Consider the following 25,247-nt stretch of genomic DNA (forward strand, 5'->3'; position numbering starts at 1 on the left):
AAGCTTGCTCTCTGCTTTCTCTGTCATCATTAGGGCCCCCTCGCCCTGGCACCCTGCTGTAGTTTGGCCTCAAAAGCTATCTTACTTTCTATTATCTTACCAAACGTGAATTAAAAGGGACATGGCTCCAAAGCACCCTGAAACTCCCATCTACCCCAGTTGCTGACCACTCCCTGGACGGAGCCCATCTCCCTTTTACTTCACGGTCTCCTGTTCATCTGTGTCTTTCTCATGTCCAGTGCCTTAGCAGAACCAAAGCTCACAGGCTCTACACAGCTCTGAGCCCGTGAACCTTAATTCCCCTGCATCAAATCCTGCCCTTGCCTGGGACTCTACAGGCACTCCTTCCACCTGGGTGCACACCAGACCCTAGCACCCAAGTCTTGCATGCCTTTGGTCTCCCAGGGTCTCTCAGGAGCTGAGTGCAGAGGGAGTCCCTTCCTGGGAGGGGAAGAACGCTCTGCAGATGTGAAAGCAGAGTTCCCTCCTTCTCCTCAGCAGGTTCAGGCACAACTGCATACCCAGGGCGCTGCAGACTCTTGGGTTTTCTGATCTACCTGTAAAAAAGTTCTCCTAGCATCAAAGTTACTTCTCAGCATCCGGCCACTGGGCCCTTGACTGCCAGAGCTCTGCTTCTGATTTCCGCAAATCAAATACTTCACATGAGAAACAATGTCAGACCTGATAAAAACCCATGGAATAGATTTCTTCTCACATCAGTTACAGAAAAGCATGTGGCTCCTCCATTAGAATCACGCTTTTTTAAAAAAGATATTTTTACTGTTTTTAATTGTGCATATGTTTGTGGGTGTGTGCACATAAATGTAGTGCCCACAGAGGCCAGAGGTATCAGATCCCCTGGAGCCAGAGTCAAAGGTGGCTTTGAGTCTCCCGACATTGATGCTGTGAGCTAAATTTGGGACCTCTGCAAGAGCTATATGTGCTCTTAATTGTTGAACCACCATCTCTCTACACTTCATCAAAATCATCCTTGCAAAACTATTTTGGATTGAGCTTGTCAACTCTAACAGTGTCTCCACTTATTCTCTCAAATTCCCTTTTCTTGAAGGGGGACTAAAGGTTACAAAGAGGACTAACTTGTTTCTGCAACACCATGAAAAAGCCATTTTACTGAGCTTCAAAAGTTCTTACACAATTACAAGCAACTTCAGTGAGGTGATATGAAGGCACAGAGCAATTCACAAGTTACCCTGCTTATTGCACTAAATTCAAAAGTCATGCTGGCATTTGATACTTAAGAGTTGGTTTACATGCTCCAAAATTGAAGCTGCAACATATAAAGTTGTTTTTTTTTGGTGTTGTTTTGTTCTAAATATTTTTAAGTGTGTGTGTGTGTGTGTGTATGTTTATGTGTATGGGTGTATACATATGAGTGCAGGTGTCCAGAAGAGGATGTTAGATCCTTTGGAGCTGGAGTTGCAGGAAGTTGTGAGCCACACAACATAGGTGTTGAGAACTGTACTTGGGTCTTCTGCAAGAGCAGCAAGTACTCAACAGCTGAACCATTTCTCTGTCCCTGAGAAGTTTGTTTGTGCTTTTTATACTAGAATATGCAGCAGTTTCTCTAGGGTAGGCAGAAACTGGAGGTGAATATTGAAAATTAGCATCATTTCCCAGAATCGATCATCTTTGCACATCTACAGCAGTAAAAAACTGGTCAGTCTGTAAAACAGCGGGGATTAGAGATTGTTTACAGTTTCTAATACTCTTACCAGGTCCACAGCAAGACAACTTTCAACCACTCTGTTTGGCTAGACACATCAAGGAGAGCTCTACCTGACTGCCAAATGCACAGGACTTGGCCATGCTCTCCTCTCCCAGCCATTCCACATCTACTGGCTTGTCTACATAGGTTCCTCCTGAGCTGGATGCTCCATGTCCAATGAGCCTCCTGCTTCTGACAGCCGATTGCCTCTCAAAGAACAGTGAGGTTCCAGGCTCTCAGAACATTCTCTCTCCCAGGTATCCATTTCCTAGCTACAGTCAGAGTCCTGAGTTTGTTTATTGAACTGGGGAGAACCTTCCTGATGAGTCTCCCTTCCAAATGTCTGTCTCTACCTCCCGGCTGGGGAGTTGATGAGCATTTACTAGAGATGAAGACTGGTGTATCCATTCAGCGTTGTTCTCAGTAGCTAAGTGGCAGATCCTGTCTCATTGGGGGGAGTGAAGAAAAAAATGTGCTTCACAGAGACAATGGGACTTTTTCAGCCATTAAGAGAAACAAAGTTGTTTTGTTTGTAGGAAAACAGATACGAACAGAGACAATCTTACTAGGTGTATTGAGTCAGCCTCAGAAATGCGAGTATCACATGTTTTTGTTTATTTGTTTGTTTCTCTTTCCTTGATTTTATATAGATATATAAAGTTATACCCAAATATGTGATAGAAGGGAAACTGACTAGTAGGCCAAAATGGAATGTATGCATGTATGAAAGCTTTTATAAAGTGGATTAGGATCAAATAAAAGACTCAGGAGCCACTGCATGATCTCGCACACAGATCTCCCTCTGTGTAGGAGCCGGGTGTGTGAGAACAAGTTGCTTTTGTAGGGAGAGTAGCCAAGACACTGCTCAGTAAAAATATGAAAATTAAAGTTTTTTTTGGTTTTTTGAGACAGGGTTTATCCATGTAGTTTTGGTGCCTGTCCTGGATCTCGCTCTGTAGACCAGGCTGGCCTCGAACTCACAGAGATCTGCCTGGCTCTGCCTCCTGAGTGCTGGAATTAAAGGCGTGTGCCACCACTAACAGGTGAAAATCAAACTTCTTATGCAAAGTAAAGACTGGATTCATATAAAGTTATTGATGGATTAACAACTCATTCATCTATGTATTTGTTCAGTTCTAGCATGTGCCAAACTTCTTCTGGGGCCTAAGATGAAGCAATAAAAATGCAGGTTACTATTGTTGTGCATGTGAAAAAGGGCTGAAAATAAAGCACAAGCTTGAACCAGAAGATTCCAGTGTGTTGGATGGTAACCAGCTGCTTTAAGGAGAGTATTACAGGAGAGAGGGAGCTCAGGCATGCTAGAGTGAGCAGTGAGTGGAATCCTAATGTGGTGGTTGGGACAAGATTTATAGAGATGATATGTATTCTTAGGCAAAGAATACAAAGTAAAGAGGGAGAAAGGGGAAGAACACCCTAGAATATCCCAGAACATTTTCAGAGCATCCTAAGTTAGCATCAGGATGATGCTCCTTATGTATAAGAAACAACAAGAATACTGATGATTTCTCTAGGGTTAGTTGCTAAGGTTCTCCCCCAACTAAAGGTGAAAAGAATGGTAACCAAAAAAAGGAAACAGCTAAAGGCTCTGTCGTGTACAGGGCATGGCCGGACCACACAGACCCTTCACTTAGGCCAGATCTACTGGAAAGCCAACACTTTCTTGTACCTCTCTGAAACCCAAACCGCCCATCTTCTGCTAGTCTGCGAAAATGACGTTGACATTCAAGGCGCTTCCATGTAACTGAACTTCTATACTGCCACACAGACTCATAATGAAGATGATGAAGGGATCAGCCACCCTACATTAGGTCACAGGCACTCAGTGTCACACAACCTTCAGGGTTCAACTGCTAACAGGAAGTGGCTCTCCGGCAAGGGTCAGCCATGGTGCTGACAGAGCTGATAGGTATCCCGGAGCCCCGGGAAGTTGGAGGCACTTCTGGTCCATTAAGAGCTGATCTTGTCAACTCTGATAGCGTCTCTACTCACTCTGACTTCTCCTTTTGGGGGCACTGCGGGGGAGTCTAGAAGAGTGTGCTAAATGGTGTGATCTTTGCTACACACTTGCTTTCTGAGGTCAAGTGCATTTAAGTGGTATGATTATTCACGTGGGCACTTTCACATAAAAATACCCAGAATTGAGGCTCAGAAGCAATGATGTTTCCAACATTAGGAAGGAGCACTGTGCAAATGACAGCAATTCCTTCTTGAGGCAGCTTTGTGATGGATACTGCAGGGATCTAAAATCAATTTCCCATGGGGCAAACATGTAAGTCCAAAGCCTTCCAACTCTTCCATAAAAGGTGATGATTTGGTCCTATGCAATCTCTGTTACATTTTCCTCTTTTTAATAAAAAGAAAATACTCTTTGACGATTTCATACACAAATACAATATATTTAGATCATATTATTCTTGTTACTGGTTTAATGAATGGAATTTGACTTCCTTGGTTAAGTTGCTGATTCTTCAATCAAGGAAGGGAGGGACTGTTGTCAACGACAGGTCCATCAGAGGGAATACCGCACTGGATGCCAGCTGAAAGCTGCCAGGTGCAGAGGACCAACAGCAGTTTGGAGGATAGAAGGTGAAAATAAGAATCCAGATTTTAAATAGGGACACCTCACTCAGAGCATGAGCATAGGAAGACCCTAAATGGAGCCTTCCCAAGGTTAGACCCCTCTGCAGGCTATGACCTGGGACACAGGAGGGGAGCAGTCAGAGCTGCGGTGGGAGGGTCTTACTCCATCCTGCCTCTTGTTCTCTCAGCCTTCTTGCTTTGCCCTTGGCTTCTTTCATCTTTTCTGTCTGGATCTCTCATTTCAGTCTGCTTTTTAAGCTTCTTAAAGTCAAGCTACTTCAAGAAGAACACACTCAGTCAAGTGTCTCCTAAGACCTAGAACATTAATTTGTCCAGAAATCAGTTTCCAGAATCTGAGGTGTCAATGCCAAGAAGATTGTGTTTTACTGAGCATGTAGACCATGCCTTTTCACTGCATCCTCACATGGTGGAAGGGGCAGGGATTTCTCTTGGGCCTGTTTTTAGGGATTACTTCTACTCATAATGGTACCACCCTCACAGCCCTATCATCTCCTTAAGGCCCCACCTCTTACCAGGCATGAGGATTGGGTGCATTTGGGGGCATATCAGGAATCAGACCCTAACACCCTTCAGAATCTTCAGTGTGGGTGTAGTGGGTAGCTGTTCCAGCTTTGACCTGGAAGTACTATCCACATCGAGGCTTCGGTAACTGTCAAACCTACAAGGTGGGGCTGAGACAGGACCCCTTAACACCTGAGATCCGGATGTGCCAGTGCACTTGTTTCCTGGATCCTGGACGCTGGAGGTAGACCGAGGGGAGTTTTCCAGAGAACACCACTGGACTGCACTACACCTTTCCCAGACACTGTAACCTATCCCTTTACTTGTAAGTTACCCCACAAAATAAACCATCCTTTTAACTATGTGGCGTTGCCTTAATACAACAACCAATAAGTGCTGTGGGATGTCCTGTATGCTGTGAATATATGTTGCTCTGATTGATTGATAAATAAAACGCTGATTGGCCAGTAGCCAAACAGGAAGTATAGGTTAGGCGGGACAAGCAGAGAAGAGAATTCTGGGAAGTGGAAGACTGAATCAGGAGACACCAGCCTACCATCCAGGGAGCATAATGTAAAGGCAGCAGGTAAAGTCACGGAACATATAGATTAACAGAAATGGGCTGAGTTTAAGTGTAAGAGCTAGTCAGTGGTAGGCCTGAGCTAATGGCCAAGCAGTTTAATTAATATTAGCTTCTGAGTCATTATTTTTAAGCGGTTGTGGGGTCTGTGGGGCTGGGCAGGACTGGAGAAAACTCCAGCTACAGTGTGGTGTGCATCTAACACTACATGTATTCTCTCACCACACACACAAACTGCACTTCTATATCATGCTGAAGATCATGCTGAAGAGTATAAATATTCAGTACACACACACACACACACACACACACACACACACACACACACACACACACACACGGAACACACAGGGTTGGAATATAAATAGCAAACACTTCCTAGTGTTGGGGGAGTCACAGCACAGCTCTGGACACTGGAGTCCATGCAGAAGTGACAATAAGCCTTATATGCTATTGCCATCAGGATCCATGATCTAAGATGGTGAGACTTGGATGCTGAGTCCACCCAGAGACTGGGGAAGTTACTTCACAGGGTAGAAGTGTCTCTGGACTGGCTCTTCTAGGAAAAGCACAGAAAAGGAGAGCCAAGGTTTGAAAGGTTTAGGAGAGTGGGAAGGGAGTACAAATGCCTAGCAGAGTGTCAAAGGGGAGGCCAGAGTAGGGCTGCTGGGAGTCACTTCTTATAGCTTTACAGTGGTTGAGGGGGTAGATACCTAGAGCTAAGCACCTCACAGATGTCTCCTCTGCAGGTGTGAAGTGAAAAGTGGCCTCAGGTCCCCAACACTTGGCCCCTACAACACCGTAGCTTCCAGGCAATGTTCACTGCTTGACAAATAATCTCTTTATTTTCAGAAAAGCATCAGATAGGTCTCCCCAGATGGCTGCAGTTCCCAAAAGACACGCCTTTTAAACATCACTGCCAGGAGATGTCTGTGGCATCTGTGACCACTGCAGTCAGTCCTAAGGAGGGACCCTTGGTCAGCGCAGGGACATGCCCACACACGGAGAATGACTTTCTGATTCTAGTCACGCAAACCCTACCCCAAGACAAAGCCTAGCTGCTCGTCTGTTCTCTTTCTTGCTCATCTGAATGTCAAATCAGATTCCAAGTGGGGCTGCCCAAGTCAGCAACTAGGTCACATCCAAGAGCCTAGTCAGGGAGCCAAAGGGCACAGACTCTGTTTCTGTCTGCAAAGACATGGGCATACAGAGCTGTTCACCTGGCCTCCTGGATGCAGGGAGAAATGCTGCCATGGCAACCAGAGGCTGCTGCGGAGGTGAAGAGGAAAGGACACAGTCTTAACAAGAGCAGTCTAGTAATGGCCGTCAGGGGAATAGCTGCAGGAGATGCTGCTGGACAGAGGGAGAGACAGGGGGTCAGAGGACAGGAGGACACCGAGCATGTGGCTGAAAGTTATGCTCCGGGTTGAAGAATGTGGGAAACGTATTCTTTGAATAGCCAGTATACTGTAACTCCAGGAAGTTAGGGACAGGGTAGGTAAACATTTTAATACGATTCTGTTTTTACTGAAATACACGTCAACACTCAGTTTTCAGTTATTTCTGAGGAGATCAAAGTACTTCCAGAGCTTGGAATTTGGTTTTCCAGTGGTCAGGTATGTCTGCATGAAGAGGAAAGGGCACCAGACGTATGCCTATTTTACAGATGAGAAGACACGAAGACAGAGTCCAAGGATCAAACACGAAGGCGTCCTGGTACCCACCCTTAAAAACCATTTTCAAGATTGGACGTCTTCCTGCACTAAGAAACAGGCCCTGGTTTATGGCACTAAGAAACAGGCCCTGGTTTATGGCCTTGAACACACCCAGTCTTGACTGATCTTGGAAGCTAAGCAGAGTCAGACCTGGTTAGTACTTGGATGGGAGAAAAGGATACTGTACCATCCACATACACAAACTTATTTCTTTGAGAGTAATACTGATCACTAAGAAAGACTCACAATGTTGTGGCTGGGCTGGTTCAGAAAAATCACACTTCTTTGAATTTAGCATGGGAAAGTAATCTTGAAAAGGGGGCAAATGAAAGCTGACAGAGTGCTCACTATTTCAGAGCTTACACTAAAGAAAAGTTGGAAATGACCGACATATCCAACCATGTGCAGTTTGTTAAATATGTGGTGGGGTATGTCACTATGAATCATAAAAAAGCATTTCAGAGATACAAGCACAATGTCTATGCAGAATACAGAGTGGGCAGCGGGATGTCAATAACGAGCTGCCTGGCAGTTGATATCAACTTCTAGATGAATCACGGTCACTGGAAGATGATGGATGATGGTCTGACCTTGGATCAAACTTATGAAACTCTTTGATTGACAGTGGAGAAGCAAAGGTAGGGTGAGTACCAGTCACTCCTCTCTTTCTGAGGAAAAAGACAGACATTGCTTCCCTCTAACAGAGCCCAAAGGCATTGGCTTCCTCCCTTTCTCCATGGGATAGGCTCACAGTCAGCATCTACTGGCCATGGCCAGGTTTTCAGTCTTCTGCTAACTAGTTAACTCCATCCAGGCAGGCTGGAGTAGACATATATGTCTGTGTGTGCATACATGTGGGTATGCATGCTGGTAAGCATGCTTAGATATACCTATGAGTGATGAAACTTTTCACAAAAATGATCTATAAGCTTCTATCAACATGGTCCTGTGTTAGCGCTAGGTGACAGGATGGTAGATGTTGCTTTGTCCATTTCAAAATGCTTCTATGTATCTTCAGAATTTTCAACATTCAATAAGAAACAATTCATCATGGCAGAAGAACAATAAAACAATTATGTCAATCATTAAGCAATCTGTGACTCTCCACTTGCCCACAGGCACATTCATGGAGTTTCTGACTTAAGCAATGCTTCTTTCTCCCACACTTGAACTCATGGGTCTTGGGAATACACTTAGCCTTTTCCCATCAACCTGGGTCCAGGGCATCAAAAACAAGGGATTGTACAACAACGTGACTCCTTGAGTCCCTCAGCATGGTTAGCCTATGTTTTCCATTCACATTTCTATATTAAGAACCTTGACTATCTGAATAGCAAGAATGACCTCAAAGCTGGGGCAAGGTGCCATGGGCATTTTTATTGGGTATGGGGCCATGGGTAGTCCACATCAAAGAACTTCATCAGGAGTCGGGAAAGGCATGATTCTACATTTAAGCTTCTGAGTCACGAGAGTGGATGGCTGGGTGGCAGGTTCTAACCGGTGCCACCTTACCTGCCTCATCCGCCGTGATGGTGATCTCGTTGCTGGGCTCACTCTTGCCGATCCGGTTCTTGGCATACATGCGGATGCTGTAGGTGGAGGAAGGATGGATGTCAATGATGGTGGCCGAGTTCAGCTGAGGGGAAACATCTTTGGTTCTTTGAGCGGAATCCCAGGAGTCTTTTGGGTTTTGTTTTTCAAAAAAGAAGAGATAGAGATGTGAGTTTTTTTACTCTGCCTTTGAAAGTTCACAACAGGAATTTAAAAAAAAAAGAAAAAGGAAAGGAAAGGAAGAAGGAAAAAAAATACCCCCAAAGTGAAATCTCAATACAATGTTTCCAGCTTTTTGTCAGAGCTGGTCACCAGAGGGTATGTGGGGTCACACACTTATTACCCATGCCAGTGAGTAAAGGACTGAGGTGAGCTTGGGAAAGGGAGGGACTTTGAGCAAACACAGAACATATGCCTGAGGAAGAGCAGGATGGGGAACACAAGTGGTGGAAGCTGGTTCTATGGGAGCCTCGGCCACACACACACACACACACACACACACACACACACACACACACACACACACATACACACGAGCTTATTCTACAGTGCACCTTCACACATTGCTCCCCTCCAGGTCCCGAGTTCTAAAAGGTACAAAAGCTCAGCAAAACTCTTCACTATATCTGCTCCTTTCTTCCCAAATCAAGTGTGATAAAACTAAGATCATTCCACACAAGCTAGTTCAACCTTAGCGTAAATCCCACAAGGCAAACACCTTGATAAGTTTTCATTTTTAAAAACTCACTTCATCCCAAGTCTTTTGTGGCAGGAATCCTTTCTCAGGAACAGTTACTTTGAATGTCAGCCCCTCCCTATTGTGAAGAAATATCATGGAATATGTGACAGTTTGAGCAGAAGGATTTTAGGGCTTTGGTAGAGGATGATGAAGTCAGCTAAGTTTCTTATATCAGAAGAGTTGGGCAGTTGACTGAGGGTGGGTAGTCATTAGCAGGTGTTGGTTGTAGGAGAAAAGACACCCTGAGACCATGGATGGGGAGGATGTATACCCATCCTCCATTACTGGGTCCTGTCCTGTGATCTTCAACACACTTGAGGGTTTTTATGGAGTCTTCAGAACACTGACTCCTTTGTCACATTAGTGATGAACTTAAAGGGGCTGCCTTGTGCCAAGGTAAACTAAGACTTGAAGAAACAGAAATGCATAGCTTCAGACTGCTTGTAAGGATTTTTCTTCTTAGGAAATCACACATACTAGAAATGAATCATCGCTACCCAAGTGCAAAGTACAGGCATCTTTTGAGTTGGAAGACTGGAGATAGGATTCTGACATGGAGAAAATGTGGCTAAGCACTAAATGATGGATTTGATAGAAGATGAATGAGGGGAAGAAATTTATGTCAATGAAATGATGTTCAACAATGAGCCTATCACATAGAGAGGAAACCATGTCTCCTGCAGAAGATGTTTTGATACAGGGAGGAACCACTAGAATTTCAAGCTCCAAAGAAACATGGGGATAAGCAGGCATTAGGATGGTTCAAGGTTGTATCAAGATAATATGCAAATTTCTGGAAGTGCAAGGACCAATGAAGACACAACTTGTTTACTGCAGCCATATATATGAGACATGGAAGAGACTGAGAGCCTGGAGAGGCAAGTGAATATCCACTGCGGGCTTCTTCCTCCTACCTCCCAAGTCCCATGACACACCGAGGCAGGGAGGGGGTGACCATGCATCCTGCTGAACACTCAGCAGCCACCAGCTATAGGTTCCTTTGGCCCAGCCTAAGTCCCTGTAGGTGGTCTACTTGCAAAACAACCTTTCAGTTTGACTCAGAAACTTCCCCCTCCCACTCAGAATCTGCTTTTTACCTGTAGAGAACACACCCCCTCCAGACACTGGGCCAGGAGACCTGTATGATGTCCCCACAGAAATTCTATTGCTTGCTTCTGCAGTTGTCTCCAAATATCCCCCCACTCCGGCTTGCACCCTAGGCCTCGGGTCTGCAGCCACAGCTTTCCAGTTTGTGTACTCCAAGGGCATTGACGTGGACTACACTACATCCTTCCTAATTATGTTTCAGTTTACCTTAAACTCTACTCTTCGATCTAGGCACTGGGCTGGGCACCTCGTAAACACAGACTCCGTTCCTGTGGCTTCTGAGTTTGTGGGCACACTGGAACCGCCCCCTTGGGGCCTGCTGATGTCTATGCTTGCATACTTGTTGAACCTCAGTCTCGAGGATACTGTGCCAATGGATCATGTGGTAAAATGCCTCACTGTCTGGGCCATGCTGATAGAGCTTGGAATAGCTGTCTCATTTGGTTGAACTCTAAGGATAGCCTGCCAAACTAAGGATTTGGTTTTTAGTGTGAAGGTCTAGGGACCCAGTCTACACACAGATGGTGATAACTAGGGGCTGGTATTTGACTTCAGCTGTGTTACCTCAAGCTCAAGATCCTTTTCCTGCTGCCCTTGACCTTCACATGTTCTCCTAAACCTCTTATGAGATGATAATACCAGACACCTGCTTTAGGACTGCTCCACCACCATAATGTCCCTGCAAGGTCTTGGCTTACTGGTGGGGAGGAATGACGCACAAACAGTGGTGTCAGATGTAAAAGAAGGTAACTCTATGAGTTTGCATGAAGTAAAGCTCAGAGAGCGTGCAGGGCCAGACTGTGGCCTGGTTCAGCAAGCGTGTACTAGAAGTGTCTACTGGAAAGTGGCAGCGCCCTTCCCCCTTGCCCCCACTGGCTGGTGGAAGAAGAGAGCAGAGAAGTGCAACATCCACTGCTGACTCCATGACTCCAAATAATCCAAGGAAGGATTGGAAAGCTTATAAATTCTGTGAACCATTTCAGCTTGGAGGTCAAGTGCCTGACCCCAGAGGATGACCGGTCGCCAGGGACAAGAGTAAAACAGTGGTCTTGGCTTGAAGATATGTGGTTAAAGGTTAAAAATCAGAATGAACATGGGTGGCTGGAACCTGGAGACATAAACACAGGTTCCTAGAGAAGAGCATGAAAGGCTTGAAAAACAGAAGAGAGCTCAGGGGAAGACTAGAGCCAAGACACTGGCCCAGGGACACTGGGGAACGCCGTCCTGTCTTCTCCACTGGGAATCACAGTACTGATGAAATGCAGGAGGAGGAGGCTTGGAAGACAACAAGTATCTGCCCGAAGGATACTGTTTCTTGGGCTTGGATGCAGGGAGCCCTAATTCTCAAGGACTGACAGGGTGCTGATGCCCACCACACAGGTTTGCTAGGCGCTGGCCAACGTGCTGAAGTTCTCCACAATTTTGGAGGTGGAAAGAGAGGAAAGGGGCCAGCTGAACAGGCTTGGAAGAAAACAAAGGGTTGTGGTCCCTCAACATGAGAGAATGGAGCAGATGTAACCACTATAGTCCAGTGAGAGGGGAGGACCCACATGAGCAAATGTTGGGGGGCTGTCACAGAGGCCAGAGTGTCCATGTAGAGGAGATGTAGTTTCCCCAAGAACCAAAAGAAAGGAACAATCAGGGCACCACAGAATTGCTGGCAATACAGAAGCTACATGGGGCAGGGAGACATCTGTCTCCTATGCTTGCTTACCACCTGGTGATACCTGTCTTTGGTGTTTCCAGAGTGGGTGGTCACTGAGGTAGGCATGGACAGGGGCTCTTTAATATTATTATTATTTTGGTGAACAAAGAACCAAGGACATCTGTCTTCAAGTGGGAAGGAGGATCATTTGGCCAAGGGATGATGTATGGGCTGAGGAAGCCCTGTGTGGGTGAACCCAGGCTACAGCCTTTAAAAGTCCTGACTGGACAGGGCAAAGTGGGCACTGCAGAGCTGGTGAGTTCATGTTTCCTGGACTGGATTGATCCAGCCTTGACTGATGCAACTGATAAGAACCCTTTTTGCTAAGAATGTGAAGGGCTTTTACTACACTGGAGCAATGTGGCTTTTGTAGGAAATTTACAAAAAGTAGATGATAGTTCCTTTGCCAGATGATGGTACTGCTACAAATAAGTGGGGAGCCAGGGTTCATTGAACATTTATTATGAGCCTAGAATGTGTACCAGGAATCCTGGAGTGCAGAGACACTGTGAAGGCCTGGCCAGAGACAGGTCACAAGGGTACTCTAAGGAGACAGCTACTTAGAAATTATATTTGCTTATAGATTATGATAATGAGGTTTACACATCCAAAAGATACCGAGGAAGGACATAACTCACGAAGATGCTGACAGACACATGGTCTACAGAACTGAGTGTAGCCACTACTCACTAAGAGAGCAGTTTCTCCCTCCCTTCAGGGCTTCCTATTCTGAGGATGAAGAATGTAAATTAAACACAAGGAATGTTTCTTCCACACTATAGTCACACTAGACAATGTACCAAGTGCTAGGGAGCTAAAGAAAAAAAGAAAGCAGAGCCCGACTCTGAGAAACTTGTGGGGCACTGAGAGGGGTGTGCACTGAAATTTCTTAGGTGGTGAATTAACCCCATCAAGATGAGTTTTTGTAGGCCTGCATCTTGTAATTATTTTCATGCATGTTTGAGCAACATAAAAGGCTGCACTTGTCGGGATGACCGTGTGTTGGAAAATGAGTGAAGCATTTTAAGTGCACTTCTGTCTTAAAGACTCATTAAATATCGATTTAACATCCACTGCCCATCAGGTATTTATAACAATGGGCAGTGTGGAAATAGACCTAGCAGGCAGAGGGAGCCCAACCAACTTCCAGGCTAGTGGAGTGACATGCATGAATGGATATGACAGTTAATACACACAGAGGTGCACATTTGATGTATGTTACAGGACCTGCCAGGAAACAGGAGCACCAAGGAGGAATGAGGGCCCTGTGGTCTAAGGGAATTAGGTCTTCCTGCCAGAGGCAGCATTGTGCTCTGCAATGGTCTCCTCCTTCATGAGCAGAACGGAGACAGAGGAATAGCAAGGTAAAGCTCAGGCCAGCAGAGGGCCAGCATGAGCTGTATCCTAATGCTCTCTACTGTTGGTTTGGGTGGGAACCAGCTGTTGGCATGGGGATCATCCCTGAAGGCAGCATAGACCTGGCCTGCTCTGCAGTGGGAGGCTGCTGTATGTTCTAGTCCCAGGAACACAGGCAGCTGGTGCTCAGCCTGTGGGAAGGTGGGGCTCCTCTTGCTATCTGGATCCTGTTGAATGGCTCCATGCCTGTGTGTATCTCCACTGGCACTCATCACTACCCCCTGTTTCCAGGCAAGTCTGTGCCTCACTCCACTGTTTTCTTCAAGACCTACTCAGGACTCTTATTTCTGTGCTCCATTTGACCCCTTTTTTAAAGCCATCCTCTTTCCTATTGGCCCTGGGAAAAGCCGATTTGTCACAGCTCTGAGCCTTGGGTACTGCTCTACCACTTTCCCCAGGGACATTGTGACTCTGAGACTAGGGAGCTGAGCCACCCCCTCTTCCTATGTGCACCCCAAACCAGTTACCCTGGGCAAGACCCTTAACTGTTGATCCACACTTGACACTTGCTTTGAGTCTCCAAATCTTCTTCTCCTAATTCTTCATTTCTGTTAACAATTATTCCTGGTTCTATCCCTGGCACACTGCGAGTGAGACATCCTGCCCTCTAGACCTACTTTTCCCAGCTGTCTTGAGTTGAATTTGTTGCTACATCTCAGCTCAAAAGAGACTAAATCACTCGTGGTGGGGCAATGTGAAGCAACACATCAGCCTAGAAGTAAAAGAAAAATGCTCTTGTGCCTCTGAGAAGTACATTAACCCTTCCCATGCAGATCTCTCTCCTGCCCCATATCTTCTATAAGACACAGTAAAATTCTGGCTAGGGGCCACAGTGGTGTTATTCTGTCTTCAGGGAGACTGTAAGTTCCCAAATGGGCCTGTAGTGGCCTTGGGAAAAAGATCAGTAAGAATACCTTTCATGGTGCTGCTAGCTAAGTCAGTTTTATGTGTTGGCTGTGGACTGTCTGAGTGCTCCCTGGCCTGTCCCTAGGGCATTTCCAGGGGGTTGTGGTAAGCCACTATCACTTGAAGGAAGATTAGTCTTTCTCATTCTTCATAAACTTGCTGTATGCCTCATCCTGCAGACACCAGCATGGTGGATCCGGAGCTTGGGATAGGAGACCCAGGCTTGCACTCTAGGGCAGTCACCAACCAAAGCAGTGGAAAGTAAAGGAAAGACTGTGACAGAGCCTATTTCTTTTGGCACCCATGGGCAGGCCTGTGGTGGCAGGAATGCCTATCAAGACCAGTGGGGATCAAGCATGAGGTCCAACCAGGTCACTCAGGAAGGGGCTGAATGTGAGTATGGAGAGTAACCTGGATATACTCATGCAAGGAATGGATCAAATGGAAAAAGCATTCTGAGGTTTGTGAGTGTGTGGAGGAGCTGTGGACACACAATGAAGAAACAAGGAAGGCAGGAGGGTGGAGATGGAGACAAGTCAGGAGGGGAGTGAAAAGCTTACCTGATTTATTTTTGCATTCGATGTCATAGCCTGTGATGGGGCTGTTGCCATCGAACCCCATGGTCCACCTGAGTGTGATTGTGCGAGCTTTGACATCTTTGATCTCAATCTCGGGAGGGTCTGGGGGTTCTGTGCCATCAACAGAAAGACCAAAGACCGGGGTTAGTTAAAGTCAAGCCTGGGCATAAACTCCAGCGAGAGGGTCGCCTACAGCTTGCAGGCGCTGCCTGGTTGAGAGCGCTTGCTAGACTTTTTTTTTTTTTTTTTCTGATTTGATAGAAGGGATTGCCCCACTTCCCCAAGAGATTCTGTTTGCAGACAGTGTGGCACCAGGCCAGACCTGCAGGGTGTAAGTATCACTGCATTGACTCACAGCACATTCATCCCAGACACTGGACTTCCATTTCACCCTCCTCGTCTAGTCCACAGGCTAGTACACTGGCCAAGCTTGTCTGAACTTGGCCTGAGCCTCCCTCTCACCTGCTCTGGTCCCCAAAGGGTTTCGCTCCCTGAATTCCAGGAGTTCACTCTGACATAGTCACACCCTCTGATAAAATCCAGATTTATACCGGTTTCTCACAGAGCTAGGCTTTCCTGAGAATTCAAAGTGTTCCCAGCTGACTGGGGCTGCACAGCTTCCTGAGGTCAGCCCACCTGATCCTGAACTCCTTTGGCTGTGTCCGTCCTACCTTGCACTGTGAGCTGAATTATTCCACGGTCCTCCCCGTAAGAATTGATAGCATGGCAGGAGAAGAAGCCAGAGTCTTCTCTCACTGTTGGCAAAATCTGTGACCAAAGCAGAAAAGTGGTCAAGTTAGTTAATAGCCTGAGCTGGAGATCAGCAGACATGGCTTCCAGCGGGAAAATAGCCTTCCACCCTTCCTGCCATCCCCAGCACTCATTACTACTTACAAACATGGACACACACACACACACACACACACACACACACACACACACCACAGAGACACACATAAACATTGGAGATACATACACATACATTCATGGACACACACACACACACACACACACACACAACACAGACACACACACATACATGGACACACACACAGATACACCCCAAAACATGAGCATATCCACACTAACACACATGAACACATACACAGACACAAGCAACACATTCATGGACACACACATGTACATTCTCACCACACATAATACACAGAGACATTCATATACATACTTTCCCATTCACACACATGGACACACACAGATGAACATACACACAGACAGACACACACACAGACATACAGAGATACACACACAATCACAACCACACAGACACACTGAGAGATGTATATTAGATGCAAACATAGATGTACACACACATATCCATTTTCACAGATGTACACACACGCTCACACACCTATGCCAACACTCATAGACTGGCCCGCACCTATGCATGGTCACACACAGACACACTGACAGAGACATACTCACCCACAGACCAACACAAACTGATAAACACTGGAACACAGAAATGCATACATTTATACAAATGCACACACATGTTTATACCCTCTGAGGGCAAACCACTTCCATGCAATTACAAGCATGCAAACAGGTTTGTCTGTCTTGTTGGTCTGCTGTCGTCAGGCTCATATATACTCCGCACACTTCTCTCTCTTCTCATGTGCAGTGATTTTAAAGAATCATGCATAAGAAACATCCATGGATGCGTCAGCCCTCTGTACCCACCACTCTGTTCCCACAGACACAGCTGTACCTTTCCCGAACACACTATTTCTTATCAGGATTTCCTAAATGATCTGTACAGCAGTCTCCACTGCATTTGCTATTTTGAACAACACAGTGTGGGTTCAAGTGTGTGGGGGATGTGTGTTACATGCAGAATCTACAGTGCCCACATAAATGATTGCAGCCTCCTCACATCCGTGTCTATGGAACTAAGGCACAGCTGTACTGCCAGAGTCCTCAGGACCTCACCAGGGTTCTGCGCCATACAGGCTCAAGGACTGCACCCTGGGGACAGAACCACTATCTGTTCCAAGCACATAGCTTTAAACTTCCCTCATGTGTGTGCTTCTGTACCAGCCTTCCTCATTACAAAAGCATTGTTCAATCAATCACCCATGGTGCTGGAGAACAGGCATGCTTCCTCCTAGCTCTTGTAATTCTAGAGTAATGACAGAATATTCTCTCCATTGGATTTTCTACAAAGAAGCAAAATATTTTTCTTTTTTAAAAATTATTTTATTTTCAGTTACATGTATATGTGTTGGGACATGTGTGCATGTGTGCATGAGCCCATGGAGACCAGAAGAAGGCATTGGATCCTCCAGAGCTGGAGTTACAGGTGTTGTGAGCCGCCTGATGTGGGTGCTAGGAAATGAACTCAGGTCCTCTGGAAGAGCAGTACATGATATTAACTGCTAAGCTATTTTTCTAGCTCTCAAAAGGTTTTTTTTTTTTTCTCAAAACTCATGCTGTTTTTTTATAGAAGGTTGAACATGCACATTACACACACTCCACTCCTCTGAGGACAACAGTCATAAAGAGACTTCTTCCAGTGCTTAATTATTTCTCCATGGACAGTGGCTGTGACATGCTACTTCTGAAGGTTACTCAGTGACCTTGTCCATGTAGATAGGCAGAGGGATGGAGTGTCATGAGAAAATTCCAACAGGATGTTCACAAGTCATTACAGCCCTGAGCATGACTGTGTAAGAGGGCTAACAGTCCCAGAACTCCCCTGCCCCTTCTGTCACATCTGGTATTTTTACCTGCAGAGTAGAAATCACCTCCTCTCCCACCTCCTTGGTGGACACCAGGTAACGTGCCATTTCGGGGTTAATGATCCTGTCCTCCTTCTCCCAGCGGACGATAATGGGTTTCTCCCCATGTGCTGTGCAGCTCATCTCCTTCTTTTGACCCTGAGTGGCCAGGGTAGTGTTGGGATAAGAGGTTATCATAGCGGGAACTAAAAAAACCAAAGAAGACAGGCCTTGCTCAGCAAAACTGCGCCCTTGATCCCCTACCATCACGCTCGGCGATGCTCAAAGAGACAATTCTTTGAAATAATATTTGTCTAAGGAACTGCTGAGCAAGGGCCAAGAGGAGCAACAGAAGTGATGGGCCCAGGGCAGAAATTGCCTTGATGGTTCACATTCAAGGGGTTGCAGTTCCTTTCCAAGCCTGTTGGGGTCAGATGTGAACCAGGGCGCACAGCCTATGTTACCAGGGCACACAGGCAAATGATGGTTCTTCAACCCTGGGGAGGAAACCCTAGTTGTGAAATTACATCAGTCCTGGTAATTATTTCTCACTCTCTTCTTGGCTCACATCTCTGACAAACTTTGCAAATCGCTATTAAATCTTTCCTGAGAAACCACAAACCTACCCTCCTTCCATAACTTATAACAAAGGCTCATCCTCAGCCTACTGAAGAGGAAAATTTTTAAAAAAGACCACCTTCCTTCATGAGATTTGCATTTCCTTTCTTCTAATGAAACTTAACCTGTAGTTTTTGACCTTAGCAGTGGGTGGCATAAGGCTCTGTTCCCAACTATGCAAACAACCTGGAGTTCTGGGAGCCTCTTTTAAAATACATCCTCTGAAATCCATTCCAAAGTTACAAGTAAGTGAGATAGAAAATACGGGTCAGAACCAAAATGGATCCTGGAAAGCTACAAACAATATGGTATTGGTGCTTCTGTTATCTGAGAGATCCAGAGAGTTAAGAGGCAGATTTCCTCACTCAGGTGCCTCAAAGCCTTCACCTTTAGAGAAAATGAGAAACAAAAAGTCAAATAAAAACCCCAAATGACAAAGGATACAAATAACCTTGTGCCACAGGCAGAGAAAAGCTATCTCCTCTGAGAATCTGTCACTCCTACAGCCTGGCCTAGATTCGCAGTAAATGCATGCTACAGAATTAACATGGGGATGACCTTCCTTTGGTAACAAGCTTGGGGAATTCAGCAAAAAGCAATCAAGAACACACCCTGGAAGGACTTGACCTTCCACCTGTTCTGTTGACTTTCTGTCAGGTGAAGGTGGCCATGAACTCTCTTCTATCACAAGTACAAAGCAACCTGTATGATTGAGAGTCAGCCTCTAATAACTCAAGATAATAGAAGGGTCAGATGCAAATTTTGAAATATTTAGGCAAAATAAATAGATAGATAGAGGCGAATTTAAAAACAGGGGTAAGGAATACAATGTCTCCAAAGGGACCGGGAATCTTTGAAAACTATCAAAAACAAATCCACATGTCCCCCACATGTCCCCATTTCTTCAGTCGCAGGGAGAAAGACCCCTCCCCTTGTTTCTAGGGTCAAACTTGAATTTGTGTTCCTCTAAGATTCATGAACTTTTGGACCCTCATAGTGTGGCTTTCTGTGGGAAGGGGACTTTGCGGAGGTAATTAGTGAAGGCCAGGGTCTGCTGCAGTGTAGCCTGCTGGGTGAACAACGTTACATCTGCAGTGAGTGTTTCCACACAAGTCCACAGCCTGAGTTCTCTACAGGACACGGATTTGAGGGGAGGTTGGCGCTACTCAACAAGGGTGTTTCTGTTACCAAATGCACAAACATATTGTTTGAATACAATACTAATTACACATACAGGTATACACACACTGTATACAATGTATAAATACATACATAATATACAGTCTGAAAAGGATTCTACAGAGTTAACGATCTCACACACATCAATTTCTAACTAGCATTTATATTATTCTAGAAAGATTCCTTCTGTTTAATTCGGGAACTTCACTGTGCATACCCCAAGGTTGAGGGAAAATTGACTTTACTTTAAAATTTTTATTAGCTTTTATATATTTCCTTCCTTCCCTTCCCTTCCTTCCTTCCTTCCTTCTTTTCCTTCCTTCCTTCCTTCTTTTCCTTCCTTCCTTCCTTCCTTCCTTCCTTCCTTCCTTCCTTCCTTTCCTTCCTTCCTTCCTTCCTTCCTTCCTTTTCTTTCTTTCTGTGTGTGCATGTGTGTGCTACAGTGTGCATGGAGGTCATTGACAACTTGTGACAGTGTATTCTCTCTTTATCTACCATGTGAGTCCTTGGGGTTGAACTGAGGTCATCATGCCTGGCCACAAGTGCCCTTATCCACTAAGCCATTGAGCTACCTTGTTGGCACCAAATTCCACTCTTCTGCATCTTTTCTGGATACGTCTTATAAATGGGACCATGCAGAATCTGTTCTCATGCTAGCCTTCCAAGTCCTTTAAGCATAATGGACTCAAGGCTCGTTCACATTGTGGGGTATTTTGAAATTTTAATTTTTTCATTGCCTAACATGACTCCCTTGCACAGATCTTCCATGCTTTATGGTCTTAAGGGTCTCAAAGCCATGGGTAAAATTGCCCACTACACAGTATCTGTAAAAAGTGGAAAGGGGAACATGAAAAATGGAGGTTTTTCTATGAGGAATTGCCCAAGAGTTTCTTCCAGTGTTAGTATTAAGAGTTCAGTATGAGTTCAGGGCTCCTGTCTTCCTTGGGGTTTGTTGGGTAGGGGCACAGGGCAGTGGGAAGGCTGGAGAACCTCAGAATGCAACAATTTAAAATCTACTGGTGAGGGAGGAGCAGGGAGACCTGCTCTGTACAAACTGAAGCGCTGCTTTGAGGACTTGCATGCTTTTTACCAGTTCCTTAAAAATATCATTACATTTTATATATAAAAATTACATTGTGTGTATGTGTATGTGTGTGTGTGTGTGTGTGTGTGTGTGTGTGTGTGTGTGTGTGTGTGTGTGTATCACATCGTGGCACACATGTGGAGGTCAGAGGACAACTGGCAAGAGTTGGCTCTCTTCTTGCACCATGTGGATGCCAGGAACCCAGGTCACTGGGCTTGGCAGCAAATTCCCTGACCTGCTGAGCCGTCTTGCAGACCTCTGCATTTGCCTTTTTTAGGCTGTAACAAGTTTTATTGCACACTATGTGGGAGACATGTTTCAGCAAACCACACAGCTTGGGATTTTACTCATTGATACTATTCTGACAGATGCTCCTCATTTTTAGTCATATTTCTCTTTTGGGTGAGAGTCCCATCAAGATGGGGCTTTTAATTCTGGTAATGAAGCCAGCATTTAGTCAGAAACACTGAGTTAGCCTGTGTTTCCCTATCCTGCTTAGAATGGTCAAAAGGATCCATTTGTTTTAATGAGCCTTTACTATGGCTTCTTTGCAATGCTGATGTTTGAAGGCATGGCGACCTTTTCACTTGTCACAATCCTGGGCACCGAGAGATGACAGCATGTCAGTGCAGCTACGCTCTCTGCCATGATTCCTGAAGCATCACAAATGGATGGGGTCATTTAACAGGAATTGGTACCAAGGAGAGGCTGAGAGAAAATCGCTAGCCTCAGAGCAAATCCAGACCCAGGATGGCTTTGGCCAAAGCTATGTGCTACGTGCTTTCTGCCAAAATTACTCATTAAGGCAGGTGTTGTTTTACATCAGGAGAAATTGGTTCCTCAGCTCCACTCATTAGCCATGGTGCTACCCCACAGCTCCTTAACTCTCAGCAAGTCTGCATTCTTGTGTTGTGTTAGGAGCATCTTCTGACCTACTTTCTTGCAGCTTAAAGATTCAGCCATGCAGGGTTGCTGCAGCCCCTGGCCAGAGAGAGTCATCAGGCATCTCTCCGCTTGACTCACAGCACAGTGACAGGGATGTGACCTCCTTAATTTGACACAGAACAATGGTGAGGGTGTTTGTATCATTGAAATGGGTAAATGCTAGAAACTGTTCTTCACCCCCTCCCTTTAGCAGCTAATTATTAAGACACTTATGAAAATAGTATTTGAGATAGTACTTCTCACTCTACTTAATGACTTTTAAACGATTCAACTCTCCAGCTGGCAGACTAGACCAACCTCAGAATGGACAAGCTTCACATCTTTGTTAACCCCACTCATTCCCTCCACCTTGCAAAGAAGGAAAGAGGCAGTTAGAGAGGAGTGGCTATCAACGCTTCTAAATCAAGTGTCAAAAAGAGGGTGACCCGAATGGGTCCCATTCAGAACCACCAGATCATCACAGGCACAGGGTGTCCAGCCACCTGCATCATCTGGGATCTTCCATGTTTGAAAGTGGGAAGTCTTACCTCCTTGGAAGTCACAATCCCTCCATTCATTTGGAAAAGATGACAGGGCGGGTGTTGGACTAATAGTCTACAGAGATGTTCTGAGTCATAAGCATATTTAAAATTCTGTGCACATGGATGCTTTGCCTGCATGTATGTCTCTATGTTACATGCATGCTAGGTGCCTATAGAGGACAGAAGAGGGCACTGAATCCCCTGGAACTGGAGTTACAGACATTTGTGAGCTGCCATATAGGTGCTGGGAATTGAACCTAGGTTCTCTGGAAAATTAGCCAGTGCTCTTAACGGCTGAACCATTTCTAAAGCATGAATATATTTTGAAACTGTTTATTCAACCTTATTTTTTTATATCCCCAAATTTATTTCTTCATGGTAAAATTTCAAACAGACAGTCAAAAAAACAAAACAAACAAACAAAAAAACCACTACAGATTCATTGCAGGATCCACGGTCACGCATGGATTTTATGATTTATTTTTGTTATTATCCGTCAGAAACCACCATTTGTCAAGTGTGTAACTGTTACTATTCTATTTCAGTGCCTCTGAAGTGAGAGCAGGAACCAGTGAGGGTCTCACGGACGAGACACAGGGGACGAGACACAGGATGGAAGTGGCAACAGAGGGAGCCTTGCTGTGTCCCAAGCAGTCAAGGCAAGGTTCATGGGGTGGAAGATTTGTCCTGGGATCGACTGTCTCAGGACCCTTTTGTACAAGTCACTCCAAAGACGTGACCAGAGAGCCTGGTTTCACCTCATGCCGCATTGTTCGCTGAGTGGGGTGGATGTGCTTGATTCCTGACTGTCTCCAGAAAGGTGGATGGATCAAATGTTCTCAATGGGTGTATTAGCGACTTGTCTCATCTGTGACCAAAGTATCCTGCAGAAGAAAACTACTATGGGAAGACAGCCCATCATAGTGTGTGTGTGTGGGGGGGGGGGGGGCGGACAGCCCATCACAGTGGGGGAGGGGAGGGGCAGACAGTCCATCACAGTGGGGGGAGGGGCAGACAGTCCATCTGTGTGTGGGAGGGAGGGGCAGACAGCCCATCACAGTGGGGGAGGGGCAGACAGTCCATCACAGTGGGGGAGGGGCAGACAGCCCATCACGGTGGGGGAGGGGAGGGGCAGACAGCCCATCACAGTGGGGGAGGGGCAGACAGTCCATCACAGTGGGGGAGGGCAGACAGCAGCTTTGTGGCAGAGGTTGTTCTCATGTTCGTAGACAGAAGTAGACAACATGGCTGAACCTTCAAAGGTCTGTCCTAGTGGCCTTCTACCAGGTCCCACACCATAAAGGCTTAACAGCCTCAGCCTAGCTCCACAAGGGTCTGGGAGATGATTCAACAGGTAAATGTGCTGATGCCCAGCATGACATCCTGAGGACAACCTGGGCAATGCAGCTCCACCCCATGATATCCTAGACTTTCTACAGCTCAGACTCTGTTCCTTTTCCTGCCCTCTCCTTTCTTTTTTCTTTTTTTAAACAGGGTTTCCCTGTGTAACAACTCTGGCTGCCCTGGAATTCCCTTTATAGATGAGGCTGGCCTCAAATTCACCTGCCTTTGCCTCCCAAGTGTTAGGATGAAAGGCATGTGCCACCAACGCCCAGCTTTTTCTTCTTCTGATGCATCTTTCCCAGTAAATTTCCATGTCACAACTTCACCACAACAAGAGCTAACACTGACACATGTTGTATGCTTAGAACTTGCAACTGTGCGAATTCCACCACTGGAGAGACCTCACACTAATGGATTCCTGCAGTGCCCAGCTTGTTCTACTGGGCATAGTATCATCCTCACGTTTATCTATATACTCTATATGTCAGAATTTTCTTCTTTTAAAAACAGAAACAATATTTCAACAGAAGCCTAGACTACACTTTCTATCAATGAACACGTGGGGGCTGGTGAACAATTTCCTATGATTCTCGGTGGACAAAACACTATTGTTTTAAAAGCCTACAGAAAGAACTATGTGAGGAAAATGTACGAAAGTCCCTTGCCTGCTTTTCCTCCAGCTGCTCAAAGGGCAAGCTGCTGCTTCCTAGTTTGGGGCCTCACTCTGCCTTCCTCCCGTTTCCTCATCTGTGAGAACAAAGAGACCCATAGCTCCCTCGGCTCTGATGACAATTAATGAGATTATGTTGGAGGCACCAGCTACGGGGTGTCTGAAGAAAGGCCTTGTGGAATCCCAGGTCCTGATTATCACTGCTACAGGGTCATAAATGCCTCCTGCCCAAATACTTACTGTTCATAAAAGTTTTAGCGAGTGAGGCTGCCTACTGGGCAGCTCTAATCCCTATAAAGAAAACGGTTCCTCCTGCCGGGAATTAATAAGTTCTTAGCCACACTGAAATATCTTCTCGGCTGGGTTATTGTACTTACATAATGAAGTTACTTTGATTATAACCATTAATCAGGTCCATGTTTCTGAGCTAGAGTGGGTCGTACTTGATGATTGGCTTTAGCAAGGACAATATCCCCACTTCCTGGCTGCACTGCCAGACTGGCTGACATGATTAAACCTGTCAGGGCAACGACACAGAATGCTTAGACTTCATACCAGATTCACTCTGAAGTTGCTTCTTGTCCACCATTGGAAGAAATTTGATTTATTTTGCATGACAAGCATGAATATTAACCAAGAGATATTAAAGCGGTATTTTCCTCCTATTCACAAGGAGATGCAGCAAGTCATTTCCTCCTGATAATTTCTTTTTCCTGTCTGGTTATGTACATACTCTGTTTTTGCCCAATAGAAAAACTCATTAGTAATTAGAGGAAAATGAGAGACTAGTAAATACACTTGCATTTCCTGCTGAAGTGATAGTAAAAAAATAAGTGGGAAAAAAAAGTTGTCATGGACCATGGCTTTTATGCAAAACAAGATTAGAAAAAGGTCGTGGGTGATGCTTGGATCAATCTCCTAGACAATGGCCCTCCTGGCACTCACACTCTGTGGCATTCCCTCCCACATTCCCCAGAGCCACCAGATCATGTGACCAACAGG

General features: G+C 45.5%; 1 protein-coding gene across 4 annotated transcripts in view; it reads right to left on the bottom strand.

Annotated features, from left to right (window-relative positions):
* The window catches only part of Dscam (DS cell adhesion molecule), a 611,935-nt gene that overhangs the window by 116,746 nt on the left and 469,942 nt on the right, over positions 1–25,247 (bottom strand). For 3 of the 4 annotated variants that reach the window (XM_052741323.1, XM_052741322.1, XM_052741324.1), the window contains 4 exons: positions 17,894–18,090; positions 15,818–15,914; positions 15,129–15,257; positions 8,657–8,824 (listed from right to left, as the gene is read on the bottom strand). In XM_052741323.1, coding sequence (XP_052597283.1) covers positions 8,657–8,824; positions 15,129–15,257; positions 15,818–15,914; positions 17,894–18,090 — 591 coding nt within the window. The remainder of the gene's footprint in view (positions 1–8,656; positions 8,825–15,128; positions 15,258–15,817; positions 15,915–17,893; positions 18,091–25,247) is intronic. The other variant, XM_052741325.1, reaches the window with a different exon arrangement.

This window comes from Peromyscus californicus, unplaced genomic scaffold (assembly GCF_007827085.1).
Source record: "Peromyscus californicus insignis strain IS unplaced genomic scaffold, ASM782708v3 Scaffold_16__1_contigs__length_79575227, whole genome shotgun sequence".
Taxonomy (NCBI): Eukaryota; Metazoa; Chordata; class Mammalia; order Rodentia; family Cricetidae; genus Peromyscus; species Peromyscus californicus.